At 49.3% G+C, this 18,815-nt stretch overlaps 1 protein-coding gene across 1 annotated transcript; it reads right to left on the bottom strand.

Annotated features, from left to right (window-relative positions):
- Positions 1-246: 246 nt before the first annotated feature.
- On the bottom strand, positions 247-18,286 carry TAS1R1 (taste 1 receptor member 1). The gene is made up of 6 exons (XM_030222159.1): positions 18,096-18,286; positions 14,212-14,515; positions 9,862-10,611; positions 5,214-5,426; positions 4,017-4,137; positions 247-1,178 (listed from the first exon to the last, which is right to left on the bottom strand). The coding sequence occupies exons 1-6, from the start codon at positions 18,284-18,286 to the stop codon at positions 247-249; spliced, it is 2,511 nt and encodes an 836-aa protein (XP_030078019.1).
- Positions 18,287-18,815: the final 529 nt, after the last annotated feature.

The following is an 18,815-nucleotide window of genomic DNA, read 5'->3' as shown; positions in this document are numbered from 1 at the left end:
AACGAAGCCTTGCGCTGGAAGAAGAGGACCTTGGCTGGCAGGGGTTGGGGTCCCCCGCCAACAAAGGTAGGCGACGGTGGCGGGGTGGCGATGGGAGGGGGGTTGAGAGGGTTGTCGGCAGGGGGAGGAAGGCTAAAATGTGCCCCCTCACCTTGGGCTCTGGACCCCCTCCCGCCGAAGTCTGGCTACACCCCTGGTTCCAAGGACTGTGGAAACCTGACCACTAACGTTGCTGTGGTCCTGCTCTTAGTCAGAATTCTTATTTCTGGTATAGTTTTGGATTGAGGTCTGGAAATACTCTGTGGTGTTCAGATCTCTTCTGAGAAGAATGACGTAGCACTTTGGTACAAAGTAGCTTACGAGGATCCCAAATAAACTGGCCAAGATGGCCAGGACATTGACTGCTGTGATGTATTTACCCTTGTAGACTATGTAGGTGGTGAAGAACGCGATCCAGGCGAAGAAATAGATCAGCAGACTGAAGGTGATGCATTTTGCCTCGTTGTAATTTTCCGGCAAATCCTTCCCCAAGTAGCAAAACACAAAGCAACAAATGCTGAGCAAACCGATGTAGAGAATCTCCAGCACTGCCGCTGCGGAAATGCTCTCCGAGCACTGCAAAATAATCTGATTCTCAAAATGATCAGAGTCCTCCATGGGCACAGACGGCTGGCTGCTGATCCAAATGATGGAAATGATCATCTGAATGGCTGAACTCACGCATATAAAAATGGTCGGTCCGTTCTTTTTCACCCAGAAATCATAGAACGTGGGGAATTTGGCTGCCAGCTTGAAAATGGAGACCACCTGGAATGACCTCACAACCAGGCAGGAGAGGCACACTGTGTAGCTAATGGCGAAAACAGGCTGTCTTAGCATGCACGTCATCTTAGTGGGCACCCCAAAATAGCAGAATAGGTTACAGCATGCACAAACCAGGGACCCCAACATAGTGAAACACATCTTTCCACCCGCAGACTTAACCACTGGTGTATTCACGTTCAACACAAACACTAAAACGATGGCCATGGCCAACAAGAAAAGGACAATGGTGGCAGACAGAAGTGCCAGGGCTATTGGCTCGGTCCAGTAAAGGTATTCAATGGTTTTGTTAAAGCAGGTTTCACTCTTTGGTGGGGACCACTCATGTGTCAAACAGGGCTGGCACTCATACAAGTCTGCAAAGGAAATAAATGGAAAAAATGTTTGCTTAAAATGTAGAACAGTTTGATGCTAGCCTCCCCTCCAACCACAACCCTCCCCCTCCCTAAATACTAACACCAGGCAGAGAATCATGGAGGACAATAAAAAAGTATGAGGAAGGTGCACTAAGGTCGTTGGTAATTCCCCTTCCCTACCGATTCCATAGCGAATCGGTAGGGAACGGGAATTCACTAAGGAAAGGGAATGCAAATGAGCTACTCATTGTAGCTCCGTTGCATTCACCATTACCTTGGTAGCAAGTCGGAGAATCGGGACGTCCTATTCGGTTATGCTCCTCTTCTTGGGTCTCTTCAGCCAATCAAAGCGCATCTAGCTTGCTGATGTCAGCTACACGCACTCTGATTGGCTGAAGAGACCTGGAAGAGGAGCATAATGGAAAGGGACGTCCCGAACTCCGGATCGACTCGCAGGTCCCCGATTCCCTTCTCCTCGCTGCTACAGAAGGTGAGCAGCGCCGGGGAGACAAAACTAAAAAAAAAAAACAAACGGTGAAAAGACGTCCCTCGCAAGCGCAGGCAGAGTACGTCCATAAAGGACGCCAATCATGTGCGCTCGCTGCTTTTTTTTCTTTTTTACCTTGTTTTGGGGCCCTTTTCCTTTCCGATTCCCTCACAGGAGCCCTAACGAGAGGTGCAGACCTCACGTTAGGGTTTCCACGGTAAGGGAATCGGAAAAACGGTAGTGCATCTCATTATAATAGCCTTTGGATAATTTGCATTCCGTTTTCGTTGCCTGCTACCGTGACAGGAAAAATGCCCTTGGTGCATGCCCCCCCCCCCCCCCCCCCGGTAAACTACTTGCGTTTTAAACTGCCTGGAACCAGTTTAAAATGCAAGTTATGGGCTTGTTAGGTTTTGTGCATCTGGCTCTATGTGTTTCAGGTCAGCAAGGGCAACAGACATGTCTCAAGTAGTCTGTCATTGTTGCATTTATCATTCAACTAGGAAATGTGTTTTGGTAATGAAGTGTTTTGTAATTTATTCTTAAGAAATAAAATTACAATGCACTGTTGCATAATTCAAGCTGCTGTGTCAGTCCTGTAGAAAAAAAACAGGCACTTGGCAGGATCTGAGACTTTTTATTATATCAACATAGAGATTATCTAATGATACTGTTTGAGACCTTAGATGTTGCAGAAAGGCTGAAGGAAGGAAGCACAGACCATGCATCCACTTTTTGATGCTATTCAAATCACCACTTAACCCCTCCTGAGAACCCCTGCAGTGTTACATTATTGTGTGGCATAAGAATGGACCAATGTGGTCTCTGAAGCCCTTTCAGAAAACTGCCTTTGGCTAATTTTTAGGTTGGTCCCATGAAAGGCATCAAACTCTGCATAGAATCAGGCTGCCCTTCAATGGTTCCCTGCAGAGGGTAAATGCTGAACATCACAAATATTCTATAGCCCTGTATAATCATGTAAGCAGTAAACCGTCAAAGACTGAAATCAGTTTCATGTGGGGCTGTAACTATTGCATATACTGAAAAATGTAGTTAATAAGATGCAGATAGGAGACAAAGTTTTGTGTCATGATATGGCCAAATCTTTTCTGTGCATGACCATGGCGGTGGGTGGAGGGGGGGGGGGGGGGGGCTCGATCCATTCAAGGTTTTCTCCTATTCTATTCTTTAGAGTTAGAAAATCTTAAATATCAGGCCCCCAACTCTGTGCTGCACATTACTGGACACCAATATGCAGATTTGCGGATTAATACCTTTCAAATATTTGTTGAAAGGCATTAATCCGCAAACAAATCTTTTCTGGAGATGGGAAGGCGGTAGAACTAGAGGACATGAAATGAGGTTGAAGGGGGGCAGACTCAAGAAAAATGTCAGGAAGTATTTTTTCACAGAGAGAGTTAAGAGTAGTGGATACTTGGAATGCCCTCCCGCGGGAGGTGGTGGAGATGAAAACGGTAACGGAATTCAAAAATGCGTGGGATAAACATGAAGGAATGGATCCTCAGAAGCTGATCGGAGATTGGGTGGCAGCACCGGTGGTTGGGAGGCGGGGCAAGTACTGGGCAGACTTCTACGGTCTATGCCCCGAAAATGGCAAGGATAAATCAAGGTCAGGTATACATATAAAGTAGCACATATGAGTTTATCTTGTTGGGCAGACTGGATGGACCGTACAGGTCTTTATTTATTGATTTATTGCATTTGTATCCCACATTTTCCCACCTATTTGCAGGCTCAATGTGGCTTACATAATGTTGTTAACAATGTCATTACAAGATATCATATACAGCTAGTATTGTGCAGAGATTGAGTAGGGGAGAGAGAAGGGAGCGAGTGATCGGGGGTTATGTAGGTGGATCTTCATAACTGAGTGGGTTGGTGAGGTGAATTAATGAGGTTGTCGGTTATCGGTTCTCATTGTAGGCTTTGTTGAAGAAGTATGTCTTCAGAGCTTTGCGAAAGATAGTTATATCGTTGATTGTTTTCAGGTCTGTAAGTAGTGCGTTCCATAACTGCGTGCTCATGTAAGAGAAGGAAGTGGCATGCATCAGCTTGTATTTTAGTCCTTTATCTGCCGTCATCTACTATGCTACTACGTTACAGTGGGCTACAAGACAACAGGTCTTTTTTTGGGGGGTGGGTGGGGGCTGTCCCTATAATGAATGAATGAATGCATGCTCAACCTTCTAATCTTGGAGCCTTCCCACCTGTGGCCACCGGTCTTGGTCTTCCATAATTTTATTCAACAAAAAAAATGCAAGTAAAATGTGATGTCATAGGGAGGCAACACTGTGGGAATATTCTGTGCTGGAACTAATGCTCATACTTACTACTTTTGTTTAGGAAAGTCATTTTTGGACACAGTTTACACACAAAACAGCATTGGTGGACACCAGTTTGCATCCTCATTTCTCCTGCCTCACACTCCTTTGAGCAAATTGATACAGGAACCTAAAAAAGAGATGACAACACTTGTCCCCTCAGTGAAAGAAAACTTTGTCATGGTAACCTGGTGGGAACAAACACAGGCAGAAAGGACCTGCTTGTGAACAATGCATGCAAGGTGTATGTTATTCTGCACGTGCTCAGAACTAAACATAAACGGAAGTGCCGACGTCTATGGCAGAAGCAGCCTTCCGGCTTCCTTACTGCTGACGCAACGTGAATGGGGGCTCGGCCAGCGAACATCTTTTAGCTGGCAGGGCTTGTGCACCCCACCAGCTATTCATCTGGTGCTTCAATTTTGGAGGGGGTCTGAGCCCCCAAGCTCCCCCTGACTTTGCCACTAGTGCCCAGTCTTTTAGTATACATGATTCCAGGGGCGTATCTGCGTGGGGCCACAGGGGCCTGGGCCCCCGCAGATTTCACCCTGGACCCCCCTACCACCGACCCTCTCCACCTAACCCTCCCTCCCGCCTGCCCGCCACCAACCCGTCGCCGATCTTTACTGGCGGGGGACCCCAAGCCCCCGCCAGCTGAAGTCCTCTCTTCCATGCAGGATGCAAGTTGCAACGCTTCCTGTTCTTCTGAGTCTGACGTCCTGCACGTACAATGTGCAGGACGTCAGACTCAGAATTTGGAACTCAGTCTGACGTCCTGCGCGTTGTACGTGCAGGACGTCAGACTCAGAAGAACAGGAAGCATTGCAACTTGCAGCCTGCATGGAAGAGAGGACCTCGGCTGGCGGGGGGTTGGGGTCCCCCACCAGCAAAGGTAAGTGACAGCAGCGGGGGAGGGTTGGCGGCGGCGTGAGGGGGTGGAGAGTGTCATTGGTGGCGAGGGGGGGGTCTGGCAGTGGCGGGGGGGGGGGATCGGTGGCACCGGGAGGGGGGGCTAAAATGTGCCTCCTCCCTCTGGCTCTGGCCCCCCCTACCGCCAGAGTGCAGATACGCCCCTGCATGATTCACCCTTTTCTGGCCTGTAGCCCCTTATTATGTGGCACAGAAGGGCCCAGTACAAAGACAGAGATCAACTCCTCTCTGCTGGTGCCTGGAACTATCTATAGGATTAAGATATGTTTACTTTACCTGGTTGTCCTTTGTGTGCCATTTCAGATTGCCTGTAATGATGTCCAATCCTCTTGGATTTCGGTGAAACGATCCAATCGCAACACTAGACCAGCTCTCCCTTGTCCTCTCCCACATAGCTATGTCATAGCCAATAACAGGATCCCCTTCTTTATCAAAATATATGGTCTGATTGTGAAGAGTAAAACTGATGCTCCTTATTCTTTCCAGAAGCTGGGAAAATGCAAGCAGAGAACTTGTTTTACTCGAGACTAAACTCGGTGTGCTGAGACACAATAGGTAGGGAAACGAGGAGAAAGTGCAGGACAAGAAATCCTTAGTTGCCCACTATGCTTGCTTTGATATGTCAAATAAATGCATGCGATACAAAATCGTACTTCCCCATCTCTGTCCTTTATATGCACTCTTGCATGTTTCTGGTTCTCACGGAACTGGTAGTGGTATACGTCATAGGAGCCAACTTTTCAAAATGATTGGGGGTGCTGAAATTTTTTTTTTTACAGGCAGTGCATTCCCCCCTCCCTCCCCCTGTCCCCTCCCCCTCTCCCATCCCCCTCCCTCCAAGTTCCAATCCATCCCTCCCTCTTCCAGGCCCCCCTCCCTCCCTCCCAGTTCCAGTCCCTACCAGTTCCAGGCCCCCATCCCTCCCTCCCTTCCTTCGAGCTCCAGGCCCCCCTCCCTCCCTCCGAGTTCCAGGGTCCTCCCTCTGAGTTCCAGGGTCCCCCTCTCTCCGAGTTCCAGGGTCCCTCCAAGTTCCAGGGCCCCTCCTCCCTCCCTCCGAGTTCCGAGCCCCTTCCCTCCAAATTTTAAAAGTCATCTTACCTCGTTGGGGTTACGTTGGCAGCAGCAGTGAAAAGCGTGCAGGCCAGAGCTGAAAGAGAGAGAAGGGAAGGGCTGAAGCGCCGAGCCTGCACGCTTTTCACTGCTGCTGCCGGCGTAACCCCGATGAGGTATGATGACTTTTAAAATTCGGAGGGAGGGGGCCCGGAACTCGAAGGGAGGGAGGGACTTTTAAAATTCTGGGCTGGCGAAGGGAACTTCCGGTGGTTGAAATATTGGGGGTGCTCCAGCACCCACAGCACCCATGGAGTCGGCGCCTATGGTATAAGTAGGGTAGGAGAAAGTGAATATGTCATAAAAGCATAAAAGTTGCCCTACTGGGTCAGACCAATGGTCCATCTAGCCCAATATCCTTGTTATGATCCAACTAGGACAGGCAGGGTAGCGACTGGGTCTCGCTCCTGTTTGGTCATGTCAGGGATTGGGCTGAGGTCTGAGGCAGCTGACATCAGACGCCAGACCCTATTTAAGCCTACCTCTGTGTTGCGTTCTCGAGGGCCTTGGCATTCTGTCAGGTCCTCGAGGCAGGACTGGAGTTCGTGAGCCCTTGGGCCACTGCCGAGGAGCGGCAGGCAAGACCACCTCGGGACTGGAAACACAGAAGAGCAGTACTGGAACTCTGGACTGGAGTAGTACAAGGCAGGCAACTAGAACAGATGAGACAGGAACAGCTTCACCTGCACCTAGCCACCGTTCCTCCGGAGTTGAGCTCCGAAGTGCAGGCGGCCGGCAGGACTTGCAGGATAAGGCAGGAACTGAAGATCCAGAGGACCCACCCTGGGTCTGGGATACACGAGGGTGACAGGGCACGGAACTAGACTCAGAAAGTGTGCTGCTGCACAGCCACTAGCAAGACCCAGAAGACAGACCAAGGAACACAAGGCGTACAGAAGCTAGCAGGAGCAAGGACTAGGGCAGCAACATACTAGGCAGAACGGGAATCCGGGAATACCCACAGGGTAAACCCTCTAGCTAGGTGGAGACAGGAAACAGGAATAATCACCCAGGAAAACACACTAGCCAGACAGATACAGGATTCAGGATATACCCTCAGGATATACAAGCAGGGTAGGCACACAGGCTAGGCAAGGCAGGGTTCAGGGTAAAGAGAGCAAACCAGGAATAACAGGCCAAGGGTCTGGGCAGGCAGCACAGCAAACAGAGTAACCAGGAAGAACAGGCCAAGGGTCTGAAGCCACAGCCGTTCCACACACTGACTGGGGAACCCACAAAGGCTGAGGCTTCGCATACAGACAGAGAACAAACCTGGACAAAGGCTTCACCCCAACCCAGGGTAAGCCAGGAACAGAGGCTTCACCCCAAACACAGGGTAAGCCAGGAACAGAGGCTTCACCCCAAACACAGGGTAAGCCAGGAAGGACCCGCAGTCCACAGACAGACAGTAGCAGGGAAGACCCCCCCCACGGAAGGACAACAGAGACACAGACACAGAAAGAAACTGGGCTGGAACCCAGAGAGAGGCTAAGCAGTAGTGCAGCAGACACTTACTAACCTGACCTGGCCTAAGAGCATAACACTTATGCAAAGGCCCTGACTGCAAGCACAGCACTTCCTTATGAAGGCTCTCACTGATGAGTCACCAGCAGTAGGGCAGAAGCAGAAAGTACACAGACCCCAAAGAGAGGCTTGACACACATAGGAAGTGAGCCCACAGGAAAGACAAGCAGGAGCCATCTTGGAAGCTGGCACAGAGCCGGTGGCAGCCATCTTAGATGCTGGCTCCCTAGAGAGGCATAGCACACACAGGTGAGGTCTAGTGAAGCAAATCAGCCCAGAGACTAGAGACAAGACAAACACAAACACAGACAGAAGCCAGCAGAGCTGCTGACCCCCAGAAAGAAGGTAAGGCTGAGGGTGGTCACGGCCATAGACGTGACACTCTGCCTGCATAGGATGCTCTAGCGTTCTTTCCTTCAGCTGTGAGCTTGCTTTGGTTCTGCATTGCTCTGTGGGAGTCGGCTCCCTCTGATTGCTTTGCTGTTGTTCAGCTGTGTGCTGCTTCCCTGTGTGCTCTGATTTCACCCTTTCCTGCCCTGTTTGCTGGGTGAGTCCATGGGAGCTTTCTTCCTTTGTTTGGGTTTACCTTTAACCCTTTACCTGCTATATCTGTTGCTTGGTTCTTGTGAGGACTGCTCCTCCTCTAAGCTGTGTAGCTTGAGCAGTTTCTCTGTGTAGTCCGCCTTAACCCTTTACCGGCTGTATCTGTTGTTTGGCTGTATGTGCCCTGTACTGTTTCTCTGTGGGTGTGCTTCCTGTTTGAACCTGTGTGAACTACTTATCTGACGTTTGAATCTAAGAGGCTGTGTGGCACAGCCTTGCTTCTTTGTGTGGCTCCCCTTTACCCTTTGCTTGCTGTATTGGATGTGTGAATCTGAGTGGATGTGGCCAGTGGCGTAGGAAGGGGAGGGGGCGGTGAGGCGCTCCGCCCCGGGTGCACGCCGCTGGGGGGTGTCGGCGCCTCGCTGGTTCCTTGCTCTCTCTGCCCCGGAACAGGTTACTTCCTGTTCCGGGGCAGAGAGAGCAAGGAACCAGCGCGGCGCCGACACCCCCCAGCGGCGTGCACTTGGTGGACGGATTGGCCCTCCCGCCCACCCCTCACCGCCTTCCAGGTATGTTCTCGCGGGGGGGGGGGGGTGTTGCGCTACGGAGGGGGGAGGGTGCGTCGCGCTGCACCCGGGGGGGGGGGGGTGCGCAGCGGCGACCCGCCCCGGGTGTCAGCTGCCCTCACGACGCCAGTGGATGAGGCACAACCTTGCTTCTTTGTGTGGCTCCCCTTTACCCTTTGCTTGCTGTATTGGATGTGTGAATCTGAGTGGATGTGGCCAGTGGCATAGGAAGGGGGGGGGGGCGGTGGGGCGGTCCGCCCCGGGTGCACGCCGGGTGCATGCAGGTTACTTCCTGTTCCGGGGCAGAGAGAGCAAGGAACCAGCGAGGCGCCGACACCCCCCAGCGGCGTGCACTTGGCAGACGGATTGGCCCTCCCGCCCACCCCTCACCGCCTTCCAGGTATGTTCTCGCGGGGAGGGGGGGATTGCGCTACGGAGGGGGGAGGGTGCGTCGCGCTGCACCCGGGGGGGGGGGGGGGTGCGCAGTGGCGACCCGCCCCGGGTGTCAGCTGCCCTCACGACGCCACTGGATGAGGCACAACCTTGCTTCTTTATGTGGTTTCTCTTTTACCCTATACTTGCTATAGCTCTTGTTTGGATCTTGTGAAGGCCGCTCATTCGTTTAAGCTGTGTGGCACCCTTTATTCTGGTTGTTGTTAGTATCTGTGTGTTTGGTCTTGTGACCTTTCGTTTGTGACTGTGTGTGGTGCAGTGTGCGCGGCCTGTGTGCCAGTCCTTTCCGGGACTTCTCTCTGTTCTTTTTTTCCCTTCCTTTTGTGTGTTTGAGTTCCCGTTCAGCCTTGTTGGCTCATGTGATAATACGATGGTACCATCAAAACCAAAGACAACACGGAGGGAAGGTGTAGAGCACCAGGGTTGGCAGGGGAAAGGGTGGAGAAAAAAGCAGAAGTGGGGAGCAATAACAATAATGTTGGTCTCATCCTCTTGCTGGTCCTCCAGCCAACACTGTTGTTTATTTAATAGCCAAATTCTAATCCAGTTAGCAGTGTGGGGTTGGCCATCCTGCTGTGTCAATACAAGATACAGGAGGACAGAACCCTGCACGCTTGGAACTGACAAACAAGGATGGACCAAAAGTCTTTCTGATGGACAGGATGGCCAACAGATTAGCCAGGCTGAAAATGCATCTCTGATTACGAGCTGTTGTAAATTTCACCTACCTGCCATGGGAAAAAGGTGCCCCGGCTGCATGCTCCTGACCCACAGCCAAGCAATTCATGCAGCGCATGTGCCACGGCATAGACCGCAGTGTACACATTGAACGAGGCCTGGAGGTCAAAGGCACTCAGCGTGGGCAAGCTCTGAGGGCTGAATGACTGGCACTTATGGCAGATCTGATTGCAGTTCTCCATTTGGCTGCCGCTGTTCTTTCCTGAATTCACACAGGCGCTCTCAAACTCCCTCAGACCTGGCAGTCCAACTTGCTTCACTGAAATGCCCATCACCGTGCCAATGGTTTCAATATTTGGTATGTCGGAAACCCATGGTGACATCGACCAGTCCTCTGTGCCAAGCCATACCATCTGAGTGACGTTTTTTTGCGTAACAGCTTCAAAAAACACTTTGGCCACACGCTTGGTGGAAAAAACCACAACAACTCGAACTCCAGTTTGCCTGAGGCTGTTGACGATCTGTTTCACTTCTTCTGCTCTTTGCCCATTGGTCACATAGGGAATGATGGCTTGATAAGCTACACAGATTTCGTTTTCTACCGTCAGGTCATAGAGGCTCTGCAACCCCTGCCTGCCGTAGTCATTGTCACTCCCCACGATCGCTATCCAAGTCCAATTAAAGTATTGGAGCACAAGAATCAGCACCTCCACCTGCAGCTTGTCATTTGGAATAGTTCGGAGGAAGGACGGATAAAGCCTTTTCACACTCAACACTTCGTTTGTGGCCTCATAGCTGATCTGTTAGGGTTAATAACATTGGATGGATTAAGCATTAGTGACCTGTAACAGTTCACAGAATAGTTTAGTTTAGTTTGTTGAGTGCTTGATATACTGCCCTTGGCAGGGCATCCGGAGCAGCGTACAATAAATCATCAAAGGGGAAAGGAACTCCATCAAAATTTTAGGAAAGGACGGTGGAGAATTTATAACCACAATGAAGTTGGTCCGGCGGCCAGGCGTCACCATGCAGTGACAAAAGAGGAAAAGGCTAAGGGAAAAAAGGTGGGGGTCTTCAAAAGTGCCCAGAAATGGGGGGTACGACTGTTCAGCACGAAGGGAGGGAGAGAGGGAGGGCATTCCATAGGGAAAGGGCCACACATAAGAAAGCTGCATGCTGGGTGGTCTGAAGCCGAAAAGAGCGAGTAGGAGGGAGGGAAAGGTGGAAGGTTAGAGCAGAATGTAAGGCTCGGGCCGGGGTATAGGACGAAATTAGGGCAGACAGATAGGATGGGCAGCCGGTATAGAGTATCTTATGAACAAGGGTAAGAAACATGAACTGAACACGAAACGGCAATGAGAAGAAAGAAGGCAGGAAAAGAACTTAGGTAGCAATTCAATAAATTGGCACCATGAATTAGGTGCCCCAATGCCATGCATTTAGTGCCAATTCTATAACGGCATCTTAGAGCCAAGATTCCATTATACGATACTAGTGTAAGCTGGTACTGATGCGCCTACAGTTAGGTGTCAACAGTTATGCCAAGTCAACGGCAGTTGTATAACCGTTGGCACATAATTGTGCCTTGAAGTATTGCATAACTTAGAGTATTTTGTAAGTTAGGTGCTTATCTCAGAGACAGGCCCATGACCAGACCATACTCTGCCTCCTTCCCTCACACGTAGAACCACAGAAAAAGGTAGGCAGATAAAGACCAGATGGCTCATCCATGCCATCTACTTTCCCTACCACTCCCTTAGAGATTCTATGTACTTATCCCCAAGCTTTTTCGTCTCCACCACTCCCACTGGGAGGCTGTTCCAAGAATACAACCCTTTCCATTAAGAAGTATTTCCTCAGGTTACTTGTGAGTCTACCCTCTTTCACCCTCAAACCTATGCCCTCTTCTGAGGTGAACAATAAGCAGCTGCTGCCCCCCCCCCCCGACGCAAGGAATGAGCTGCCACCACTGCCCCGCCACATCGTCCCCCCCCCCCTCCCCGAGGCAAGGAAAGAGTTGCCACTGCTGCCACAGTCTGCCATCTCCCCCTTCCTTCCCCAGCCCCCTTCCACCATTTTCTTTCTCGTTTTTCCAAAGGAAGCAGCAGCGATTCCCAGAGGCTGACCTACCACTGGTCCCGGCCCCTTCTTTCTACTGTGGCCCACCTCTCTGACGTAACTTCCTGTTTCCTTGGAGGCGGGCTACGGTAGACAGAAGGAGCCGGGACCGACAGCAGGGCAGCCTCTGGGAATCACTGCCGCTGCCTTTGGAAAAACAAGAAAGTAAAGGTAAATTGGTGGAAAGGGGTTGGAGAATTAAAGGCGAGAGGCGATGCTGCCTCAGAAGGGTGCCACCTGAGGCCCCCACCTCAGGTGGCCTCACAATAGGGCCGCCCCTGATTATGATGTATAATATCCAATCCTTTGTATTTACAGGATGGCCCGGGCAGGGATAATGTTAGGATGATCACGTTTGTTGAGTTTAATTACCAAACTTTGTGGTGATTTTTCCACCCTTTTACTTTTGCACGAGTGTTTTGAGCCCTGTGGACTTTAGGTCTCTTCAAGCTGCAGGAAATTAAATTCCTGTGGGGAAACTGGGGCTAAAGTGACCTTACTTTCTGACCTTCTCTTTTACTCTCTTACCTATCTGTATGTTCCGTCTTTGCGTATACCCTACACTGTCAATTAAAATGTTCTACTACTACTACTACTACTATTTAGCATTTCTATAGCGCTACAAGGCGTACACAGCGCTGCACAAACATAGAAGAAAGACAGTCCCTTCTCAAACAGCTTACATCTAATAGACAAAAAATAAAGTAAGCAAATCAAATCAATTAATGTGAACGGGAAGGAAGAGAGGAGGGTAGGTGGAGGCGAGTGGTTACAAGTGGTTACGAGTCAAAAGCAATGTTAAAGAGGTGGGCTTTCAGTCTAGATTTAAAGGTGGCCAAGGATGGGGCAAGACGTAGGGGCTCAGGAAGTTTATTCCAGGCGTAGGGTGCAGCGAGACAGAAGGCGCGAAGTCTGGAGTTGGCAGTAGTGGAGAAGGGAACAGATAAGAAGGATTTATCCATGGAGCAGAGTGCACGGGAAGGGGTGTAGGGAAGGACGAGTGTGGAGAGATACTGGGGAGCAGCAGAGTGAGTACATTTATAGGTTTCAGAACGCTGCCGCACGTCTTATATTCCGCCAGAACCGATATACTCACATCACTCCTCTCCTCAAGTCACTTCACTGGCTTCCGATCAGTTACCGCATACAATTCAAGCTTCTCCTCCTTACCTACAAATGCACCCGGTCTGCGGCTCCTCACTACCTCTCTACCCTCATCTCCCCCTATGTCCCCGCCCGTAACCTCCGCTCTCAGGACAAATCCCTCCTGTCAGTTCCCTTCTCCACCACTGCCAACTCCAGGCTCCGCTCATTCTGCCTTGCCTCACCCTTTGCCTGGAACAATCTTCCTCAACCCCTACGCCAAGCTCCCTCCCTACCCATTTTCAAATCTCTGCTTAAAACTCACCTCTTCAATGCCGCGTTCGGCACCTAACCTCTCATGAGATATAGTATTACCTACCAGACGGACTCTACACTTGTCTTTAGATTGTACACCTGTCTTTTTAGATTGTAAGCTCCTTGAGCAGGGACTGTCCTTCCATGTTAAATTGTACAGCGCTGCGTAACCCTAGTAGCGCTTTAGAAATGTTAAGTAGTAGTAGTAGTAGTAGTAGTATTACATATAGCAGTGATTTAACCAGAGCTGAGATTGTGATGTCATAATGCCTCATTCCACCAATGCCTAAGAGCCAACCTCATCAGTGATGTCACAATGGCTTGATTGTCCTATATTTGTCTCACTCTTATCTATTAGATTGTAAGCTCTTTGAGCAGGGACTGTCCTTCCATGTTAAATTGTACAGCGCTGCGTAACCCTAGTAGCGCTTTAGAAATGTTAAGTAGTAGTAGCAGTAGTAGTTAGTAGAAGAAGTTTGAACAGGATGCGAAAACGGAGAGGGAGCCAGTGAAGGGTCTTGAGGAGAGGGGTAGTATGAGTAAAGCGACCATTGCATACTGTGTTGACATTGTAAGTAGTATCCTATGCCGTACTTTGCATTATTTGAATATTTTTACTGCTGTAATTGTCTATTGCTCATGTTTGATTTATTCTTACTGTACACCGCCTTGAGTGAATCCCTTCAAGAAGGCGGTAAATAAATTCAAATACATAAATAAATAATAAAAATCCTGCTATTTAAAAACAAAATGAGCCTATGGCCTCGCAGATATATACTATATAAGTCTAAATCATGATTTTGTCTGCTGTTCCTTCCTTATGCATGGTCCATGCTAACAGGCCTCTGCCTTTTATGAACTTTACACAAAACTGAACATCTTACCTGTGGCATGAGAAAAACACCAAGTATGCTTGCCGTGGTGAAAGCAAGCTCACTGCTGTCAGGTCCTATCACAGCTATAACCTTAGGCTGATAGCTGGTGAAATTGTTTTGCATCTTCACGTAGCGGAAATCATGAAGGGAGACAAAATCCAGTGCTGCATACAAATTAGCAGATTCTGAACAGGTGTCATAGATCTCGTATCCCAAGGTCACATTTGGGAGCAGGTGGCTGGAGTTGTTTATTTCTTCAATGCTAAATCTCATAGCCTGGAATAAGTGATAGCCATGATCATTGAAGTCTGATCTAACAGAACAAAAGGAGAAAAGCTGATAAATGCAATTCATGGTAGAGCAAAACTGTCAAGTAGAATTGATACTCACAGCTGGGGGTCGTAACCCTGTGGAACAGAAACAGAGGAGGACTGGACAAAAATGATATCACAGCACTGTCATGCCCCCTACCTCAACGCAAGTGGCGTCCTCGGGCTGAACGAGGTCCCATCGACATGCACACTTGACTGGCACAGCCCTGAGTCATGTGTGTGTAGTTCTTCTCTGGCTGCAGGCTCCTTGATTGCTTTGCTTGCATGAACCTGGTTCTGCTCTCTCTCTGCCTGGCTTCCAGGCTCCTTGATTGCTTTGCTTCCACGCACCTGAGTCTGCTCTCTCTCTGCCTGGCTTCCCTTCCTTCTCTCCTATAGGTCTTCTGGTTCCTCCTTCCCCTGCTCTTGTCCTAGGGCTGTGCTCCTTCTCCCTGCTGGTCCCTGCTGATGTCAGACTCCAGCACTTTATCAGCTGAGCTTTTCCTGGACTCCATGCTTTGGCTTCCACTTTGGTAGGTGTTACCTGCTCAGTAGTGTGCTTCTTTTCTACTTTGTCCCTCGTTGCTGACTTTGCCTGTGCCTGGATTACTCTCTTGACCTGCTGCCTGCCTACTGACTTGGCCTGTACCTGGATTACTCTCTTGACCTGCTGCCTTTGCCTGTACCTGAATTACTCTCTTGACCTGCTGCCTGCCTGTTAACATTGCCTGTTCCTGGATTACTCCCTTGCCTGCTGCCTGCCTTCTGACTTTGCATGTACCTGGATCACTCTCTTGCTTGCTGCCTGTCTGGTCATTACGTTCACCACCCCGCTTCCTGCTCCATCTCGTAAGCCCTGCAGGCCGCCCGCACCTAGGGGGGTCAACCTCTGGGGAACAGCGGTCAGCACAGGTGAAATCCGGTGTTGTCCGGCTGCCAAGCAGAACCTGGGCCGAGTACCGGGCTCAGCAGCGCTCTACTTGGTACAAGAACTCACACGTCTGACACAGATGGCTACAGGCAGGGGCGTAGCCAGACCTCGAGCTGGGAGGAAGCCAGAGCCCAAGGTGGTGGTGGGGGGGGGCACATTTTGGTCGCCACCCCGTCGCTGGCCCCCTCCACTGCCTCGCCACCCCCCCCCCTCTGCCGCCCACCACTGCTGCAAATACCTTGGCTGGCAGGGGTCCCCAACCTCCGCCAGCTGAAGACTTCGTCCAGTGCTGGACTCCGGCGCCGCTGCATTGCTTGCCCTGCTCTCTCTTCCCCTCATGTCCAGCACACTCCTTTTAGTGAAACTGCTCAATTTCACTAAAAGAAGCTTACCCAACATGAGGGGAAGAGAGAGCAGGGCAGGCGATGTGGTGGCACCACCGCAGACCAGCGCTGGACAAAGTCTTCAGCTGGTGGGGGTTGGAGACCCCTGCCAGCGAACCTAGATTTAGGGGCTGATTATAGAATAAGCTTAGTTGATATTTCAGTGCCTAAATCTGTGCGTATCCATTTACACCAACTGAAACATGGTGTAAATCCTGGCCAGTGGCGTAGCTACGTGGGGCCTGGGCCCCCGTAGATTTGGTCCTGGACCCCCCTGCCGACGACCCTCTCGACCCCCCCTCCTACCGCCAACCCGCCGTCGCCTGCCTTTGCTGGCGGGGGACCCCAACCCCCGCCAGCCGAGGTCCTCTTCTTCCCGCGCAAGGCTTCCTTCTGTTTCTGACGTCCTGCACGTCTGGATTTCTGGACAAACGGGCAGGCTGGTGGGTGGGCCGTCCTAGGATCCGGACAAACGGGCAGATTGGCAAAACCCGCCCGGTTGCCCGGACATGACCTCAAAAAGAGGACATGTCCGGGTAAATCCGGATATATGGTAACCCTAGCCTCTAGTGCCAAGCATCGGTCCATTGGTGAGAAGCCCTTGGAAACCCCTGCATATACTCAGTTAGACAAAATATGCCTTCATTTCAGCTGTGATCTCTTTAATATACTCAAACGCGTGAAACCATTCTTCCCGAGAGCTATATTTCGCAACCTGATACAATCAATGGCCCTAAGCCACGCAGATTACTGCAAAGGAATTTACAAGGGATGCAAAGAACAAATTATGAAGAAACTTCAGACCGCCCAGAACACAGTAGCCAGGCTTATATTTGGAAAAGCACACTATGATAGCGCCAAACCACTCCGAGAAAAACTGCACTGGCTCCCAAAGAATGCATTGCCTTCAAGGTCTGCACCATGATTCATAAAATTATCTACGGAGAAGTCCCAAGATACATGATAGACCTCATAGACCTGCCAATCAGAAACACTACAAGATCAGCACAAACTTACCTAAATCTCCACTACCCAAGTACTAAAGGACTCAAATACAAATCAACGTATGCATCCAGCTTTTCTTACTTAAGTGCACAACTATGGAATGCACTGCCAAAAGTAGTAAAAACAACGTACGACCACCTAAGTTTCCGGAAAGAACTAAAAACAAACCTGTTCAAAAAGGCATACCCCACCGACCCAACATAAAAACCCAAGTCCCTGCGACACTGCAAAACCGAAGACTGTAATAGACACTCCTTAACCCCATCCCCTCTCCCTAACTTATAAACATTAAATGCAATACCAATTTGTATTTCCTCACGCCGTAATGGTGATCGCCATTACGGAATAATGTAAGCCACATTGAGCCTGCATTTACAGTTCAAGCTTCTCCTACTTACCTACAAATGCACTCGATCTGCAGCCCCTCATTACCTCTCTACCCTCAGCTCCCTTTACGTTCCTACCTGAAACCTCCGCTCACAGGTCAAATCCCTCCTCTTAGTACCCTTCTCCACCATCGCCAACTCCAGCCTCCGCCCTTTCTGCCTCGCCTCACCCTATGCTTGGAATAAACTCCCTGAGCCCATACGTCAAGCCTCCTCCCTGCCCATCTTCAAATCCTTACTCAAAGCCCACCTCTTCGATGTCGCCTTCGACACATAACCATTATACCTCCATTGAGGAAATCTAGACTACCCCAACTTGACATTTCGTCCTTTAGATTGTAAGCTCCTTTGAGCAGGGACTGTCCTTCTTTGTTAAACTGTACAGCGCTGTGTAACCCTAGTAACGCTCTAGAAATGTTAAGTAGTAGTAGGTGGGAAAATGTGGGATACAAATGCAACAAATAAATAAATAAACTTCCCCCTATGTATCTACCAAACACGATCCTTCTTACCATCAATAACACCTGTATTTGTTCACACCGCAACTGGCGAACGCCGTTACGGTCCCCTGTAAGCCACATTGAGCCTGCAAATAGGTGGGAAAATGTGGGATACAAATGAAACAAATAATAATTAATTTGGAAGCAGATTGAAGTTTCAAATACCAGGATTTTCCCCTTGGAAAAGCAGGCTGCAGTGGTCCGTCAAGCACAGAAACTTCACCCTAACCAAACCAAGTGGTGTTTCTGTTGATGAAAGTTGTCGCACTTCTTTTTAAAATCAGATGTTTCATGCTAGGTTATTTTTTTTTTTTTTGGTCAATAAAAATCTACTTCTCCTCATCTAACTCACTTCACATACAGTGTTTCTCACTTACCGCTCGCATACATCTACTTCAGGAGAGGATTTGGTGTTCATGGTTTCACTGTGAACTGGGAAGGCTCCAGCGATGATATAGTCTCCAGGAACACTAAATTCAGAAGGTTGATCACAGGTCTGACCAAGAGAAGCCAAATCCAGGACAACAAAAGTGTACAAAAAGAAAATCAGGTCTTTAGGAAACAGCATGTCTTCCTGAAAAATGAAATCAAATCTTTACTATAAATCTGGTGACAAAGCAATCCTGGTATTTTGTTAGTATGTATGGTTCCAGATTAGATTTTTTTTTTTTTTTTAGTAAATTTGCATGGACTAGAAATGCTCTGCTGATGTACAGAGGCTCCCACAAACAAGCAGTGATATATCTGTACATATGAAATGCTTTAAACCTTTGGGAAGCTTCATTTGCTTTCAAACCTCAACCTGCTGGAGCCAGATATTTAAAACAGGGAAAGCAGATCTCCAAAGAGCTTCCTACAAGCAAATATGTAAGAGGAAACCTGAAACGATTTTGTTTAATTTTTTTTTTGTCACGAATCCCTATTTTTTTTTAAGGTAATAGATTATGGGTTGTGCTGTGTAATCTCACAGCTTCTTCTTACCTAATTATCAATTTATATTCCAACTTTATTTAGCAAAACCAAGTTTGAAGTGGATAACATACAAATTAAAAAAACAACCATCATACAATATACATAAAATACAAAACTACACAAAG

The sequence above is a fragment of the Microcaecilia unicolor genome, chromosome 13, assembly GCF_901765095.1.
Source record: "Microcaecilia unicolor chromosome 13, aMicUni1.1, whole genome shotgun sequence".
Lineage (NCBI taxonomy): Eukaryota > Metazoa > Chordata > Amphibia > Gymnophiona > Siphonopidae > Microcaecilia > Microcaecilia unicolor.
The sequence above is the reverse complement of the archived record's forward strand: the minus strand, read 5'-3'. Positions and strand labels throughout refer to the sequence as shown.